This window comes from Molossus molossus, unplaced genomic scaffold (assembly GCF_014108415.1).
Source record: "Molossus molossus isolate mMolMol1 unplaced genomic scaffold, mMolMol1.p scaffold_m16_p_7, whole genome shotgun sequence".
In the NCBI taxonomy this organism is placed as follows: domain Eukaryota; kingdom Metazoa; phylum Chordata; class Mammalia; order Chiroptera; family Molossidae; genus Molossus; species Molossus molossus.
This window is the reverse complement of record NW_023425401.1, coordinates 96,807,809-96,825,774: the sequence shown is the minus strand read 5'-3', so window position 1 is coordinate 96,825,774 and position 17,966 is coordinate 96,807,809. Positions and strand designations below refer to the sequence as shown.

General features: G+C 46.1%; 1 protein-coding gene across 1 annotated transcript in view; it reads right to left on the bottom strand.

Annotated features, from left to right (window-relative positions):
- Nucleotides 1-4,715, bottom strand: part of LRGUK (leucine rich repeats and guanylate kinase domain containing) — a 111,749-nt gene extending 107,034 nt beyond the window's left edge. The window contains exon 1 of the mRNA XM_036246338.1: nt 4,410-4,715. Within this exon, the coding sequence (XP_036102231.1) occupies nt 4,410-4,715 (306 nt within the window). The remainder of the gene's footprint in view (nt 1-4,409) is intronic.
- Between the last annotated feature and the right edge of the window lie 13,251 nt (nt 4,716-17,966).

Sequence of the window (17,966 nt, the reverse complement as noted above, 5' to 3'; positions counted from 1 at the left end):
CTCCCCTCCCTCGCCTCCGGCTCCCCTGCCTCCCGCTCCCCTTCCTCACCTACAGCTCCCCTTCCTCACCTACAGCTCCCCTTCCTCACCTACGGCTCCCCTCCCTCGCCTCCAGGTCCCCTCCCTCGCCTCCAGTTCCCTCTTCAGCTCGCCGCAGTTCGGCTTCTGCCTTCACACATCACAAACGCCGTGGGCCTCGGTCTCCAGTGACCTTCGGGTGCAAAGCTAACAGGTACTCTTTAGGCCTCTTCCCACTTAACATATTGGCAGCAAAACCATTCCCATGTTCTCAAGACTCTTCCTTGCCTTGGCTTCCCTCTCATACAGCTCTTCTTTCTCCCCCTTCTCTCTCCAGTCCTTTCCTATTTCCTCCCCTAAACCCTCATCTGCCAGCTCCTTCAACACCTGCACCCAGGGGTCTGCGCTTGGCCTTCCTCTCTTCCTGGCCGGTCGCACAGACTCCAATGCCGATGACTCCCAGGTCTCCTGCTTCGAGTCCCGGTATGTTTCAGCCATATGACTCTGTACCCAACTCCCGAATCCACAGCTCTACCTGTTCCTGTTTCCCATCATGGTTAATGGCCTCAATATCCACCACCACCCCCAGACCATGCCATAGACCTCGCTGTCACCCCAGACTTCTACTATTCAATTATGACTGTACCATCGCAAGTAGTTTGCATTTTCATCTTTAGCTTCCGTTCCGTCTACCTCCACTGCCTGACTCCAGACTCTTGTCTCTCCTCCACAGACACTGCTAGTCCTCTCGCTGACCTCCCAGATTCTAGCCTAATCCCACTGGGCCACCAGAGGTCCAAATTCACAGTCCATCCAACAGCACAGAGCCCTCCACAGCTCCACCCCCACCTCAGCTGCTTCGCTCTCACCTGTCACTCACGGTAAGAAGAGCTGCTGTCGCCCTGGCCGGTTTTGCTCAGTGGTTAGAGCGTCAGCCTGCGGTCCACAGAGACCCAGGTTCGGTTCCCGCTAAGGGCATGTACCTTGGCTGCAGTTTGTCCCCGGCCCTGGTTGGGTCGTGTGGGTGGCGGCCACTCGATGTGTCCCTTTCACATCGATGTTTCTCTCTCTTCCTCTCTCTCCTTCCCGCTCTATCTGAGTAAAAATTGGAAAAATGTCCTCGGGTGAGGATAAATAAAAAAAAAAAAAGAGAAGAGCTGCTGTCTGCCTGCCCACCCACCACCTCCCCCCAGACAGGGTCTCGTTTCCTCGAAGTCTTCCATGATCCCTGTAACCCAGCCGCCATCCGTACACGTCCATGTGTATAATACTTCGCACGATGAATAGCTATAATTTTCTCATATTCTTATCTCACCTCGAGAGGGACCCTGTATCTCCTCAATCACGTTCTCACCATCTTCCATCATTACTGTTGCTGTTATGTCTTACGTGTATGACTTTTTGAGAGCCTACTCTGTATCAGACGCGGTATTAAGAACTTCAACATAGTTTCTCATTAAATGTGATGTTTATAACGATCCAGTGAGTAGGCATTATTACCAACACTAGCCACTGGAAAAGAGTGGTTTTCCTGCACCAGACGCACATCATGGGCCCAGACACTTCCTCTGCTCCTCTGGTCAGAGTGCTCCCGACACAGCAGTCATTTGATGTTTGTTCGATGAAGGTTAAATTGATTAAATCACTTAATGGTTTGCAGTTAGCAGATAAAAACACAGAAGCTATTATTTGTATTAGTAACGGTATAAATAATATATTATGCTAAGTAGTTTATCTCATTTAATTCTCACAACTCTCCTATGAGGTACATGGACAAAAAGGGGCCACGTGCTAACCTGACAAGCTCAAGGGAGGCCTGCGTGGCGGCCTTGCAAACTCCGAGACCTCAAGTAACCACAAAGGATGGTCTGAAATGAAAACTTTTTAACTAAAAGCAGTTTATGGCAGGTGGTCATGTCCTAGGCCGGCATCTTCCCTGACAAAGGTCAATCTTTACCTTAACTGAGCCTGTCTGTTGTCTTTTTGCATCTACAATAACCTGTCTTTGAAATGTCGAAGTAATTATCGTTTTTCCAGACCCCTCAAAGCACACACACCCCTCTGTGGTGACCGCAAATCCCTTCATTTTTATCTAGTTAATTGTTGACTGTTAATTATCCTGTACCCACCTACGTAAAAGATGTATGTGTCTATCATTTTACTTTTCATCCAATCCCAGAGGTTTCCCCGCTTTGCTTTCTCCCGCCTCCCTCGTCTACCACCAATGGATTTCATGTAGCCCACTTACATCCTCTCTTTTGACTGTAATGTATAAAATAAGGTGCGAAACTGCCATTCTCTGGAGCATTATCTCAATCCGTTGAGATTTTGCTTCCAGGCAATTGTTGTCAGTTTGGCTGAAATAAACTCACAAAAATTCTTCACAGGTTTGACTGTTTCTTACATTGACGGATAGGTATTATTATAATTCACAAATTACAGATGAGATAGAGAGAGGTAAAGTAAGTTGCTCAAAATCTCACAGCTAACAAAAGGCTTTCCACGAACCAAAGACAGTATTCTGAACAGCTGGTCTGCACTACCTCCCTTAAGACCAGGAGGGCTTTGGAGATTTGAGGCTAATTGCATTACCCGCACTCAGTAATCACTGCGACCATCATGGCGTTATAAATCTTGACGAGGCTAAGACATGGAAAATAAATCACTGAACACAAAAGTTCAAATGTTTCCTTTTAAGCTTTACAGTTCAGTAAATTACAACGTGTGATACTATAAAAAGCTAAAATAGAATGTGAAAACACAAAATAAAGATTAATATTTAGAATGTCAATGGGAGAACTAATAAACTTTCCCCACATGCATCCTATAAGCCAAAAAGGAATAACTACTTCAAGTCATCCCTCTCTACGGTTTGTTAATGGTATACTGAGGACGGATTAACAATGGTACTAATGAACCCCATAGCTTAAAAGCATGCGTTAATTAGAATAATAGAGTGAACTGGTGATTCATTTGTGAATTCCTGGGGGGGAAGCTGGTGGAAACCATACAAACATCTTGAGATCAAACACTGTTTAGTTTCGCAATAGTCACTGTTAAGGGTTGCAAAATAAATCAAAAGATGAACAAATAAGGAATAATTTCCTATAATCCAATTTAAGCAAAAGTAATGCGTAACTAGCCCATGTAAAAAGAGGTAGAAAAAAAGGAAAGGCAGAATGGAGGTGGAAAAAATGGGTTAAATGTTGAAAGTGAACAAAAGGACATTATAAAAGAAGGAAACCCAAGTAGGGTAGTGTAAGTGGCTAATGGTAGAATCAGAGTAACAGAAGATACTGCAGGTTACTGAGGGGAGAATAAGAAATAAGACTCATAGGGAAAGGAGTTTGTGAAAGAGAAAAAACTGAAAGCATTCTATTTCTCAGCATCATATCTACTTCTGAAAAGAAGTTGAAGCAATGTATATTACAAAAGAAGAAGAAAGGAGAAAAACCCCTATCTAAAGAAAAACTGTTGAAATTAAGAAAAAATATTGAGTTGAGTTTCCTGGCAGCGGGACAAAGAGGAAAACCCAAGTTTATTTAAAAGAAGCAAGTCAATTTGTTCTTGAAAGAAAACATATTAGAAGCCAAGAGAAGGAAGTGATGTGGTGAGAAGTGGAAAGGGGCAGAAGACCGGTGACCGGCTGGCGAGGAAATGGTATGAAGGCACGCGTGAGGAAGAAGTGGATTTGGGAGGTGGTTGGAAGAGGTACTGTATTCATGTGAATTTGTAATCAAGGAGAAGGCACAGCACCACCCCAGCCAATGTCCATGGGAATGTTGGGAACATTCTCTGTATCTAAAATACCCCCACAGTGAGGGGTGTGTGTGTGTGTGTGTGTGTGTGTGTGTGTGTGTTGCTTGACAATGTATCATACACCGCTGCTTAGTATTTGAGAAAGCACTTCTTAGATTGTTTCAAAAAAGTGTGTGGGGGGGGGGGAGTCCCTAGAGGAAAGCGGATGAAGGGAGAAGTGGAGGAGGGCCCTGAGTACTACAAGATCATGGGGAAAGGATGCAGGGGGTGTCCGAGGCCACGAACGCCGCCTATTCACAGCACCGTCAAGGGATAATTTGGACAGAGTTGAAGCCATCATTCCCATACAGATACTTTTTCATAACGACGCTACATTACTTGACTCTTAACAAACCAAATGTGCCAAAGCAAATCAAAGAACATACTTGGAGATATTTCTACGACGGGTGAAGAAACGGGGTCACAGAAATGGGAAGAGAAGAGGGGGCACTCGGAGCGTCAGGAAGGGGCACCCGGGAGGCGAAAGCCCAGGGAACAGGCGAAGCCACAGGCACACGAGGGGAGCTGCCAAGGAGTCGCAGGGCCCGGGGCTGGAGAAAAGAGCGAGGGGTGAGGGGTCGGGGAAGGCACACCTCCAAACTCGGTAGCTCGGACTCCGAGGACTCGTCGGATTCCATTTCGTCCTCACCCTCGCCCTCGCCCTCGCCCTCGTATTCCTTTCGCTCTGCGCCCGACTGCTGATAGCGGAGAACGAGCTGCTGGAGCAGGTAGGAGGAGGAGGCTTTGTACGTAGCTTTCAGTTTCTGCCCCATGGGAAAGGACGACCAGCGCCCTTTTGCTGAGCGCAACAGTGTCGACTGGCCTCCTCTGGAGCTGCCCAAGCGTCCCTGGAGAGAGGTAGGCTTGGGCCTCGGGGGATCGCCCCTGGAGGTCGCCATCTTGTTTACCTGGGTTGCTAGGATTCTGGCACTGGGGCGGTGGCGCCGCGAGGGATTCTGGGGGCTGTAGTCTCCCCCGCTCCACAGTCCTAGCCCTCAGTGTGCACCGCGCTGGCACGCGCTTTCCCTTCCTTTTTGTCTGCCTCTTCCTTTTCTGTTTTCTTTCTCTCTCTTTAGTCCATTCAGACTCCGGCTTTTTTTTTTTCTTCTCTCTCGTTTTTCTCGTTTTCGCCTCTTTTTTTACACACCCCTTTTCTTTGTGTCCAGGTGTCTTTTTCCGGGACCTGGAGGCCATTCGTAGAGGTTTTACTCCCCCGCCCCCCCCCCCCCCCATTCGCTCAGCGGTGAGCCCCATCCCGTTTCATTCAGGACGGCTCTTTTTGCAGAGCCGTACTTTGGAAGTGTCGGATGTGTAACACTCTGTCGGAAAACTACATGTTACTCTACGCAGAGCGGCCTTTTGCTGAGCGCAACAAAAGGTGAGGATTGCATAAAAAATAAAAGGCATGGCTCCCGACCTTATGGTTTAATTGCCGATAATAAAGAGAAACTAACAGATAATAACTGAAAGCTGATTTGCAATTAATTTACATTATTTCCCGGACATGATGAGCCATGTCCTTGGGGAGAAAAACTGGCAGTGGTTGAACAACCCAATTCAGGGGGAGAGAGAGAGAGAGAGAGAGAAACTGTCAAATTGACACTACCTGAAAAGCTCCAGAAAAGCTATTAGCACCCCATAAATAACTGTATTAGTCAGGTAACCTGCATTGGTCATTATTTTCGTCTTTTTGCATAGGTTCTCTTTGCAGTTTCATAAAACACTCTTGTAAGATTACAAAGCACGATTTTATGCTAGTGTGATTTTATGTGGCCCAAATCCCATAGCCTTAAGCTCCACAAAGTAGACACTCTATAGAAAAGCAGAATGAAAATTATAGTAACTATTATTGTCATTGTGATGACAGTAGAGATTCTTGCAGGGAAGTTGTCCCCATCCCCCTGGCCTTCCAGGGCCTTTTCTCCACGCCTCAGTGAGAGCAGTTACCACTACAAAATGATCCTGTCGATGGCCGTCAGGAGAGGAGGAAAAATCCGACGGACACCATCCATTGACTATTATCTTTCTCAGTGCTTGAGGGACTGTTAAAACTGCCATAAAGCTTTCAGAATTACCTTCTTCATTATCTTGCTGGTCATAAATGTAAAGGCCACAGTGAAAGTATCTCTTTCTGCTAGGTTCGTCTTGCAGCTTGCTTATTTCTTTTTCCAGTGGGCAGAGACTCCTCCAAGGGGTAGTTGCCCACCCTCACTGCCCCTAGGACCTGGCTCTAGCTAACTGGCATAGGGAGGAGGAGGGGCAGAATATATAAACATGGAAACCCAGTAATTTTTTTTTTCAGTAACTTAATCAGCATTTCTAGCAAAGCAAGTTTTACCTAAGTCAATCTATTAAGGAACATGTCTTAAGGCAGTCAGTTAGGGTCTGTCAAAAAATAATTTTAGAAGAGTTAAAAATATGATTCTCATACAAAAAAAAACAGAATGAAATATGATTTAATTCAACTTGTTCATTAATGAGGAAATGAGTAAGATGGTAACAGGGTATTCATAATCCACAAAGAAAGACATCCTGAAATAAGTTCACTAAAAGATAAAACTGGCCCTGGCCGGATAGATCAGTTGGGCAGAGCATCATCCTAATATGCCAAGGTTGTGGGTTCGATCCGGTCAGAGCACATAAAAGAAGCAACCAATGAATACATAGATGAGTGGAACAATACATTAATGTTTCTCTTTCTCACAATCAATCAATAAAAAAATTATTTTAAAGAGATAAAACTGGTCCAGCTGATGTGGCTCAGTGGTTGAACATCGACCCATGCGCCAAGAGGTCGCCAGTTTGAATCCCAGTAGGGCACATGCCCAGGTTGTGGGCCAAATCCCCAATGGGGGACATGCAGGAGGCAGCCAATCGATGTTCTCTCTCATCGATGTTTCTATCTCTCCCTCCCTCTCTCTCTAAAATCAATAAAAGAAAAAAAAAACTTTTTGTTTTTAAAATATTTTTTTCTTTATTGATTTTAGAGAGAGTGGAAGGGAGAGGGAGAGAGATAGAAACATCGATGAGAGAGAACACCTACTGGCTGCCTCCGGCATGCCCTCCACTGGGGATTGGGCCCACAACCTGGGCATGTGCCCTGACCGGAAATCGAACTGGCGACCTCTTGGTGCAGGGTCGACATTCAACCACTGAGCCACACTGGCTGGGCAGGGGAAAAAAAACTTTTTAAAAAATAAAGAGATAAAATTGGTTCATCCTTCATGACATTAAACCATAACCTTTGGAGTTATAGATTTCATCTTCATGTTTTTCCTTTGTCTTATCCCCATTTAACAGATGGGGTAACTGAGGCCCAGAGAAGTTAAATAACTGGCCCCAAATCAAGTGCTGGTGTTGAAATCCAAGCCTAGAATGACTAACTTCATAGTCTACCTTCAACTACCACGTTTGCAGGTGGAAATGGTGAGGCAAGAGAAAGCTACACAAGAAGTTGCAGAAGAAAAATCCTGTATCAATTAAGGTTCTTAAGTATCAGTAAAAGAAGTCGTTAAGAGAATGACCCTTCATATAGACTCAAAGCATATCAGAACTAGAAAGAACTGCAAAGCCCATCATATCCCAAGAAACTGATGGCCCTCCAGGGACAATAAGTCCCCCCAAAGCACCTCATTTATTAGCAGCAGGGCAGGAATTACAATTGGGGCCTCTCGTTGTTCCACCTTTGCTCTTGCCAGTTCACCAAAATGCTTCCCAGGCTGAAATTTTATCAAGAAACTCCCTACTTTGTGATTTTGGGCATCAAAATTGAAGACATTACTTCTATAAAAGTTATTTTACCAGATAGAGAAGATGGAATCAGGCAAATGGAGAGAAGGTGAGGGAAGGGAATACCTTGCCTAAAGTCTTTCCATTGGCACCAAACATCAATAACTACGTCCATTTATTCACTGCTTATTATAAACCAGGCCTGTGCTACTGCTGTGTGCGTGTGTGTGTGTGTGTGTGTGTGTGTGTGTGTATCAGTTAATTATTCCAACTGCTCTCTTAAATAGAAACTGATATCCCCACTTTACAAAGGAGAAGAACAATGCTCAAAAATGCTAGCAAGTTGCTCAGACACACTATTTGTGTCCAAATCAAAACTGCAGTCCTGGCTGGTCTGGTTCACTGGTTAGAGCACTGGCCCACAGACTGAAGGGTCACAGATTCGATTCCTCATCAAGGGCATGTACTTTGGTTGCAGGTTCTATCCCTGGCCCTGGTCAGGGTCATGCGGGAGGCAACCAATAGATGTGTCTCTCTCACATTGATGTTTCTCTCTCTCTCTCTCTTTCTCTCCTATCCCCTCCCTTCCTTCCATTCTCTCTAAAAAGTCAATGGGAAAATACCCTCAAATGAGGATTAACAAAAACAAAAAACTACAACTCTGTTCTTCCTGGATCCAAAGTCCTTGAACTTAACCTTTACTACTGCATTTTCTCTAGAAGTCTGAATTAGTTTCTCAGGAAGTAATTGTGAGGTACAGAGAGCCTGGCTTTGGTGAGATACTGAAAGTGTGTGTGTGTGTGTGTGTGTGTGTGTGTGTGTGTGTGTGAGCATGCCTAGGGACCAGGTTTCTGGGGTCAGTGAAGTGGAATAGGGTGAGCAAAGGTAGTGGATATGATAATTAAGGACAGCAGGGTCTTCTACTTGGGTGAGAGGACAGAGAAAGTGGAAGAGTCTCACCATGACACCCAAGAGCATCTCTCTTGAGAAGACATCTAGGATAGGCTGTTGGGAGGGGAGAATCCAAGCAGTAAAGAGCTTAAATTTGCAAGAGGGTGCCAACTTCCTTTAGCTACTTGGTAGCTTTGCCCCAGAAGTATTATCTACCCTTACCCCTAAGTTTTCTGTGTAGAGCAATGGTGTCCAGTATGGAGCCATACCCTGATGTAAGACCTTACTCACTGAGAAAGGAAAGAAAAAGCAGGGATGAACCCTCTGTTCTCTGCATTTGGGAAGACAATCTCCCCAGGACTGTAGAAGCAAAGACTATGTGCCCCATAACCCTTTCACTTACCTAAACCCCCTCCCCAATGTTGTGCAAAGGAAAGTAAGTTGAGATGTCAGTGTCTTGAACTCATGATGTTTTCTGTGGAACATTATAATTTTTACAGAATACCATGAAATTGGGAGAACAGATAGGCCATGGAAGGCACCACTGACATAATAAGAACAATGAACCACAACCACGGCTAATGTGTATGAGTAATTTACATGTGCCAGACACCCTTCTAAGTGCTTTACGTGTATTAACTTATTTCAGCCCTATGTGGACCCTGCAAGGTAGAGGTTGAAAGGTCGGAGCGGGCGGGAGATCACATCCACAGCGCAAGGCCAATGTAGAGAAAAATGGCTTTGCTGCATACGCCTAAGGGCAGGCGGGCTGAGCCGAGAAGGGGTCAGCCTCCACTAACAGTTGGGGTGTAGGTTATATACTCTACTTTTAGCTTCCTGCAGTTCCTGCTGACGCACTCTGCCTGGCCCATTGTCCACTTTGCAGTTGGACTGGTCTGGCGTCTCGTCCTGCATCTGCTGGGTGACTCATTACCTTGTGGATAATCCAGATAGTTCTTATCCGTACTCAACAGAAGGCTGAGCAAAGGTCATACAAGCGACAGATTTTTCACAGTTTCTGCCTTTTGCAAGCTTCTACCTTTACCCTTTAAAACGTTACTAACCCTTTCAGAGATTAATATTATCACTATAGTGTAGATGAGAAAGGATAGGCATCGACAGGTTACATAGCCCACTCAACCCACTTTGGCACACAGCTGCAAAATTAGGGCTCAGATGGAGTCTGTTTTCCAGCCCACATCTTAAATCAAAACACTGTATTGTCACTCAACAGCTGTAGTAAAACTTCATGGAGGATGTTACAGACTGACTTACTGTGTCCATGCCCCTCCTCAAGTACATATGTGGGAATCTAATCTTCAATGCGAGAGTATGAGGAGGTGGGACCTCGGGGGGTGATTAGGTCATGAGGGTGGAACTCCCATGAATGAGATTAGAAGAGGCCAGAGAGGCACCCCTTTTTCTGCCTGCACCCTGGAACCTGAGCCTGGCACCCTGATCGTGGCCTTCCAGCTTCCAGAACTGAGCTGTGAATTTCTGCTGTTTACACCACCCAGCCCATGGTGCTCCGTTCCATAGCAACCCAAACTGACTAAGCCGGCAGAGGTAAGTCAGCCACGGTAAGTCAATGCATTCATGTTGTATCCTTTTATGTTTTGTTATTCTATCCGATGAAGGAGGGATGTTTCTTCATAAGGAAATGAGTTTATTACTTAACAACAGCCTAGTGGGTCTATAGACATTAAGCAAATAATTACACAAATAATAATTTAATTTTAATTGGCATAAGGGCTAACGAGAGAAAACATAGGATCCATGAGAACATCACCCGGGACCTTGCCCCAGTAGGGTGGGAGAGGGTCCTTCAAAATGTCAGAGACTCTTCCGGCCTCGTGATAAATATCAAAAAAACCTGGGGAAAGGCAGCACAACAGCGAGGAACTTCATTTGTTACCTTTGCAGAAACCGGCTTTACTTAGATAACCACGGCAGGAACTACCTGGGCTAGTAGAGCCGGATAAAGCCCAGGCAGGCCTTGACCGAACCCAGTATTGCCTGTCCTGTGAAGACATCAAAGGCATTTGGGGGCGGGTGCCCCACTCCTCGATCCCCTGGATCAGATCCTGGTGTGGAGATGAAAGATAAAAATTGTAGTCTCGGCAGAAAGCATCTAAGAATCTCATAGGCAAAGGTAGAAAAATCAAGCCAATGAAGAATTGTTGGCGAAGGAACTACAAGCATCAAGTCAGGAATAAAATCTGAACAGAGGACTAGATACATATTACTGAGAATTTCTAGCTCCGGTTGCCTTCCCAGACAGAAGGGGGATTTCAGCAGAGAAGTCACCAATTAAGATCGAAATGACCGAGATGTTAAAATGATGACCAGAAAGGGCTGTATTGTGCGGGCGTGCTTGTGACCTCATAACTGATGATTGGGAAAGTCACTGGGTGCCCTCCAGCTGAACTAGTCAAGAGCTTTGCAACATGGTCGGGCCGCTGGATATAGAGATTTTAAATGAATTAAAAGTACACTAGAGAAGGTAAGTCCCACTGGATTGGCCTGGAGGCAGTGTCAGCAGGTCCTGAGGGAGGGACTGAGTTGGAGAAAGAGACAGACCACCCCTCCTTTTTACGCTCTGGGCTGACAGGCAGATAAAGCTGTGTCCCAGGCCAGTCCATGGGATTGTCAGCTGAGATAGATCTGTGTCCCCAGACAGGGATGCTCAGAAGCTTCCTGGGGAGGAAGAGTTGAACTCAGCCTTCAAGGAGGAGACACACAGGAGAAGGAGGTGGGCAGGCCCAGGATGCGTAGTGGCTCAGGGGAGGAGGCTGGCCCGGGCATGTTTCAGGGAGCGTCAGGGAGAATTAATTGATACACTAGAAATAAACCCTGTTCACTGCCTGGCTGGTGTGGGTCAGTGGATTGAGTGTCATCCCACGGACTGAGAGGTCCTGGTTCGATTCCCGGTCAGGGCACCTGCCCGGGTTTCGGGCTTGATCCCCAGTAGGGGGCGTGCAGGAGGCAGCCGATCCATGTATCTCTCTCACATCGATGTTTCTCGCTCTCTTCCTCTCTCTGTAAAAAATAGATAAAAACATTTTTTTAAAATAACCTGTTTACTGGAGGTTGGGAAGAAGGGGGAGGGTGCTGCCTTCCTAGAAGAAAAGGGGCACGAGGGAGGAAGAGGATGGCATTGTCTCATGTAGCAAAACATCTCAGCAAAATCTAGGGGATGGCTTTTTAAAGGGCGTAGAAAAGATGGGACAGGTGAGAGATTCTGACAGCCATGAGAAGGCAGGAACATTATAATCCTTGGTTTTGCACATAGATGATGCTTTTCCATGAGATTAACAGGACACTTTGTTGATCTCTCATGTACTGTCTATTTTAGGCACTTTACACAATTTATATCTACACTTTTTTTTTTTATCCTCACCCGAGGACATTTTTTCATTTTTTGTTCAGATAGAGTGGGAGGGAGAGAGAGAGAGAAATATCGACATGAAAGGGACACATCGGGTGGCTGCCACCCCCACGACCCAACCTGGGCCGGGGACAAACTGCAACCAAGGTACGTGCCCTTAGCGGGAACCGAACCCGGGTCTCTCTGGACCGCAGGCCGACGCTCTAACCGCTGAGCCAAACCAGCCAGGGCTATATCTACACTTTTATATCAACAAATTTTGTTACCCTTCTTCACTAAGGATCCCTTCCTTCCCTGCAAAAGTTCCTTGCACACAGTAGGTGCTTGATAAACATGTATTGACTGCTCAAAAGCTTAGCTTTATAGTGCTAATGAGGCAGATTAGCAAACCAGGACAAGTAGAAACAGAGACAGCCTAGCAATTTACAGCCATTTAGTAAATCACAAAATCCTATCTTCCCTAACCAAGGGCACTTAGAGTAAATGGTTCCACTTCTCCTCCCCACCCAGGGGGTAAATGGCTTAAACCACCCTGCCCTGGGAGACAAAGAGCAGAGTCCAATTAGTGCCACTTGTGCCAACCACCGAGGGGCAGAGGAAGTCAGGGGAATAAATCTCATTTTGGCACATCAGCATAAAGCTGATGAATATTCTATTGAATCCTCCCCTAGGACCTCCCCTAAAATTCCTGCCGTTAGAAAACAGATGAGAAACTGTAAGACAAGACCAGTGTGGGCTCTCTCGGGAGCCCATGCCTGACCTCCCTCTCAGCCGTGCATCTTGACTTTTCTCTCCTAAGCTCTAAGCCTCGTGAGACTTGCAACCAGGGGAGCAGCGGGCCGCAGCAGCTTGTCCCAAGCTAACTCCTTGAACCTGTCTCCAAGGCCACTTTTCTCTAACTTTTTAATAAATGACCTTCACCCAAAGATGTGTTTATTGATTTCAGAGAGAGAGGAAAGGGGGCAGGGGAGAAACCCTTAAGTGAGAGAGAAACATCGATGGGTCGTCTCTCGTATGCGCCCCACTGAGGGATCAAACCCACAACCTAGGTGTGCACCCTGACAGGGAATTGAACCTGCAGCCTTTTGGTGTACGGGATGACGCTCTAACCACCTGAGCCACCTGGCCAGCACTCTCTATCTTTTCAGTGAGCTCAGCGCAGCCCTGCCTTGGCTACTCTGTCACTGTGACTGTGCTTCTCGGTGAGTTCACAAAGCCCAGCTTGGCCCGCTTCTTCCCTATAACCGTCCAGAGAAGCGGAGCAGAGCACTGCCGAGGCCCGCTCCTGTTGCTTCCTATCCTGTTGTAGTAACCCAGCCATCAAGTAACCGGGAAGGAGCAAGGGGAAGGCCAACTTTTATAGGCATGCCATCTGTGCAGCTTTGCCAGGAAGCTGCAATTTAGATGCATGCCCAGTAAAGTCCTGGTGATGTAGGGAAGGTACTTGCCTGTCAGTCACACCTGGGAACAGGCCATTGGCCAGAGTAGGTGTGGCCACTGCAAGCTCAGGAAGATGAGATATTTAATCTCCTAAACAGAGGAGTTCTCTTGGGACCCTTGTAGGGGGCACACTCTCCTGGCTCCCCTGCCGTTGTCCACCTGGCCCACAGCCATGTGGACCTCACACAATGGACTGATGGACTACAATTAATCTAGTGCTACACGGGACCCAGCTCCACCATGGAATGGAAACTCTGGACGCTGGCTTTGCTTCTAGCTCTGCTGAAGCCCCAGCTGCACATTTTCCAGGACTGGATTAAGGGGAATGGGACTTCAAAAATAGAGAGATATAATTCCATGCACATAAAAGTCATTCATCCTCCCGTGCAAGTCTCAGAAAATTCTTTCTCTTGAGGTATCATAAGGACCCCCAGCACCCAGTGGGGAAAAGGACACCCGTCTTCCACTGATGGATACTCCACTTCCACTGATAACAGCCACTTCTTCTACCCTAAGTCCTTCCTTGTTTCACCGTCCCCAACTTTAATAAACATACTCTCAAAATCACCGGGACTTGTATTGTGAACTCTTTCTTGCGCAAAGTCAAGAACCCACACTCTACCTGCCGACCCGAGGCACACCCCTCCGGGCCTGGTCCCTTTACCGTGACAAGTATACTGAATGTAACTGCCACTCCATTCCTCCCTGTGAACACTGTGCAGATGAGTGTTTGAAATTAAATCGGCAGGATTCCTGTCTCAGAAAGGAGAACCTGGACTGTGAAGGTTCCAAAGAAACAAAGGGCTCACAGGGTCTAACAGGACTAGGTAGACCTCGAATCTCCCCCAAGCCAGTCTCCGTGCCCACCTCCCAAAGCTACGGGGAGAGGTCGAGGGGATGAGTGTAAAGCTGGCTGGACCGCTGTGGGAAATTGCAAGTATAGCCACCCATTCTCCTCCCTGTAAGCACACCCCTTGCCATGTGACTCTGCAGCCCCTCCCATAAGAGGTGGAGCCTATTTCTCCAGTCCCGGAATCTGGGCTTGGCCATGTAACTTGCTTTGGTCAACACAACAGTAGCACACGTGGTACCAGCAGACTTGAAAATGCTTCGGCGTTGGGCTGCTCTCAGGAACACTGTGATCACCCTGCGAAGAAGCCAGGCCCAGCTGGCTGGATAAGGAGGCGATGGGCCTAGCTCCCCGGGCCTCGGGCAGCTGCCTCTCATTGCTTGCCAGACACGTGAATGAAGCCAGCCTAGATCAGCTAGTACCTGCCAACGGACCAGGATTTCCGAAAGAACCCAGAAAAACACCAGGTGAGCAAACACCGCACCAGCAAAACTGCTCAGTCAACCCAAAGAATCATGAGCTAAAGAAATGGTGGCTTTAAGCCAGGAAGACATGGGATAGTTTGAAAGGCAGCAAAGTAAGTTCACACATGGAGCATCTGGATTTCCTGCCGTCTCACCCAACTGGTTTGTGACAGATTGAAGTCAGAATCTTGACCTTCTTTCGTTCACATGATTATTTCCACATTGGGCTTTGCTACTGTCAGTATTATCCTCAATCACAAACATGTCTTTGCTACTATAAAGGCCAAAAAAAAGAGCTGCAACTCTTTCCAACGATGCAGTATTGTTGGAAAGATATCGTCAGTTAGGGTTCTGCAGAGAAACAGAACCAATAGGGGAGAAAATAAAATCTGGAAGTGGCTCACATGATAATGGATGCTAGAAGTCCTAAAATCTGAAGCAGACGATCCAAGAACCCCAGAGAGACCACGGCACACATTCCAGTCTGCCAGAGGAGGAAGACAGAGGTCCCAGCTCAAGTCACATTCCCTTTTACTACGTCTTTCTGTTCTGCCCAGGTTTTCAACCCACTGCATGAGGCCCACCCACATCACGGAGGGCGATTTGCTTTACTCAGCTTGCTGACTGAAATGTCAATCTCCTCCCAAAACACCAATGCACCCAGAATAATGTCTGATCAATGGCTGAGCATCCTGTGGTCCAGGCAAGGGGATACATAAAATTAACCATCACAGAAGGTGACATTAGTGGGTCGTTTCTATGTCAGGGACAGAAAGAAAGTCTTCTGGACTCTGTGAAAAGCAAAGTCTCACGTCTTGTACTGTCTTCGTACCAGCACCCCGTCCAGACGCCGGGCCTCATGGATGTTCCGCTGGAGCGTCCTTCTCCCCACTGTCTGGGGAGCACGCTTGCCTTCCTGAAGGGCTGTCATCATGCAAACCACCAAGAGTATTAAAAAGTCTATGCTGCACATAGAAATAATAATAATAGTAATAATAATAATAATAAAGAGCCACAGGCATGAAAAAGTACAAGTAGACAGGAAGTGGCTTTGGACTTCTTTTCCCTTCAAATGAAACATTATTTATTCAGAAGTGAGAAATCAGACCTTAGTCACGTCACAGGCCTTTTCGGGAGTCACGGGACACTGGCAGAGCACACCTCTGGAGAATAAAAGTCAGTAACCGTCAGAGGGGCGGGAGAGAATCCCGACCTTCAGCCTCTCACTGGCCAGGTGAGCAAATCTGTGTTTGAATTATTTATCTGCTTTACGAAGAGGCGTGCAGAGACAAACAGCACAGTATGAATATGCATCGTATTTTTATTATAAATAAATGGAGGCCCAGGGCAGTTCTCAGAGCGCATTAATTATTGACGTTCCCAGCCCTCACTGGCATGCTTTGATTTCCGTTCCTGGCCAAATCGAGTTCCTCGGGGTCCATCTTGATTGTGGATTCATTCCAAAAGCGATGTAGACCTTTTAGAAAATGATTCTGAAAAAAAATCATGTTGGAGAAATTTGATTTTAACTACTTAGGCACCGGGTGACTCTTCGTGCTACAGCTTTTTAAGAAAAATGTAGCCAAATACACTTAACATCAGACTTGCGATCGTGACCATTTCGGTGTCCAGGTCGGTGGCATTAAGTACATTCACATCGTGAGCAGCCCTCGCCACCATCCATCTCCAGAACTCTTTTCGTTGTGCCAAACTGACACTTGCCATCAAACAGGAACTCCACATCCACCCGTCACCCCAGTCCCTGGCAGCCACCGTTCTATCTTCTGTCTCTAGGAGTCTGGGACGTCTAGCTACCTCATATAAGTGAAATCATACAGGATGTGTCTGTTTGTGACTGGCTTATTTCACACAGCATAAAGTCCTAGAGGTTTATCTATGTTGCAGCAGGTGTCAACATTTTCTTCCTTTTTGGCCTTGGCTGGTTGGGCTCAGTGGTTAGAATGTCGGCCTGCAGATCAAAGGGTCATAGGTTCGATTCCCAGTCAAGGGCATGTATCTGGATTCCAGGTTCAATCCTTGGCCTTGTTGGGGTCATGCGAGAGGCAACCAATTGATGTGTCTTTCTCACATCAATGTTTATTTCTCTCTCCCTCTCCCTTCCACTCTATCTAAAAAATAATGAAAAAATATTTTTGGGTGAGGATTAACAAAACATTTTTTCTTCCTTTTTAGGGCTGAATAATATTCCATTTCTCTGACACTGTGGTTGCTTCTGTCTTTGGTGTTTTATGAATAATGCTGCTATGAACATGGGTGCACACTGACCCTGCCTTCAATTATTTTGAGTGTAGACCTAGAATTGGAATTGTGAGATTGTAAGATAACTCTATTTTTAATTTTTAAAGGAACTGCCCTACTGTTTTCCATAGCAGCTTCATCATTTTTATCTTCCCACCAATAGTGCACAGGGGTTCCAATTTCTCCACGTTATCACCAACACTTGTTATCTTCCGAGTTTTTTAAACTGTAGCCATCCTAAAGGGTGTGAGGTTGTAGCTCTGATTTTGGTTTGCATTTTTCTAATGATTAGTGATGTTGAGCATTTTTTTTCATATGCTTACTGGCCATTTGCATATCTTCTTTGCAGAAATGTCTATTCAAATCCTGTGCGCATTTTTAAATCAGGTTGCTTGGTTCTTTTGTTGTTGTTTCGTTATACTGGTTCTTTATATATTAACTTTTCTATCAGACACATGACTTGCAAATATTGTCTCCCATTCCATGGATTGCATTTCCACCTGTTGACAGTGTGCTTTGATGCACAGATGTTTCTAATTTTGATTTAGCCTATTTTTACTTTTGTTTTTGGTGTCATACCTGAGAAATCACTGTCGCATCCAATGTCGCGCAGCCTTTCTCCTCTGTCTTCTGCGAATTCTGTATGTTATCTTACGTCTAGATCTTTGATCCATTTTGAATTAATTTTTATATATGCTGTAAGGCAAGGGTCCAACTTCCTTCTTTTGCATGTGGACATCCAGTTTTCCCAGCATCACTTCTTGAAAAGACACTAATACTTCTTCTAATGTTTAAGGTTCTCAGAAGAAACAAAGATTGTCTCTTTAGGCAGAGAACATTAATCCTGTGCAAGTTGGGACTAATTACAGGCAGGCACCACTGGGCACCTGACCGGTATTGATTCAATACTCTGTAAGGCATAGCCAATGGCCAGTCTTCATTTCTCTCCTGCTCCATCTGTCCTCCTCCAGTCCTGGCCTCCCTGGAGGGGCTGGCCCTGCAGACAGTATCACCTGGCTCTCTTGCTCCTGTCTTTTTATTTTGGCCAATGGGAAGCAGAAGCTGGGAGGGTAGGCCTAAAGAATGGTCAGTGCTCCCCTCACGCCTCTTGCATCCTTCTGTGACTGTT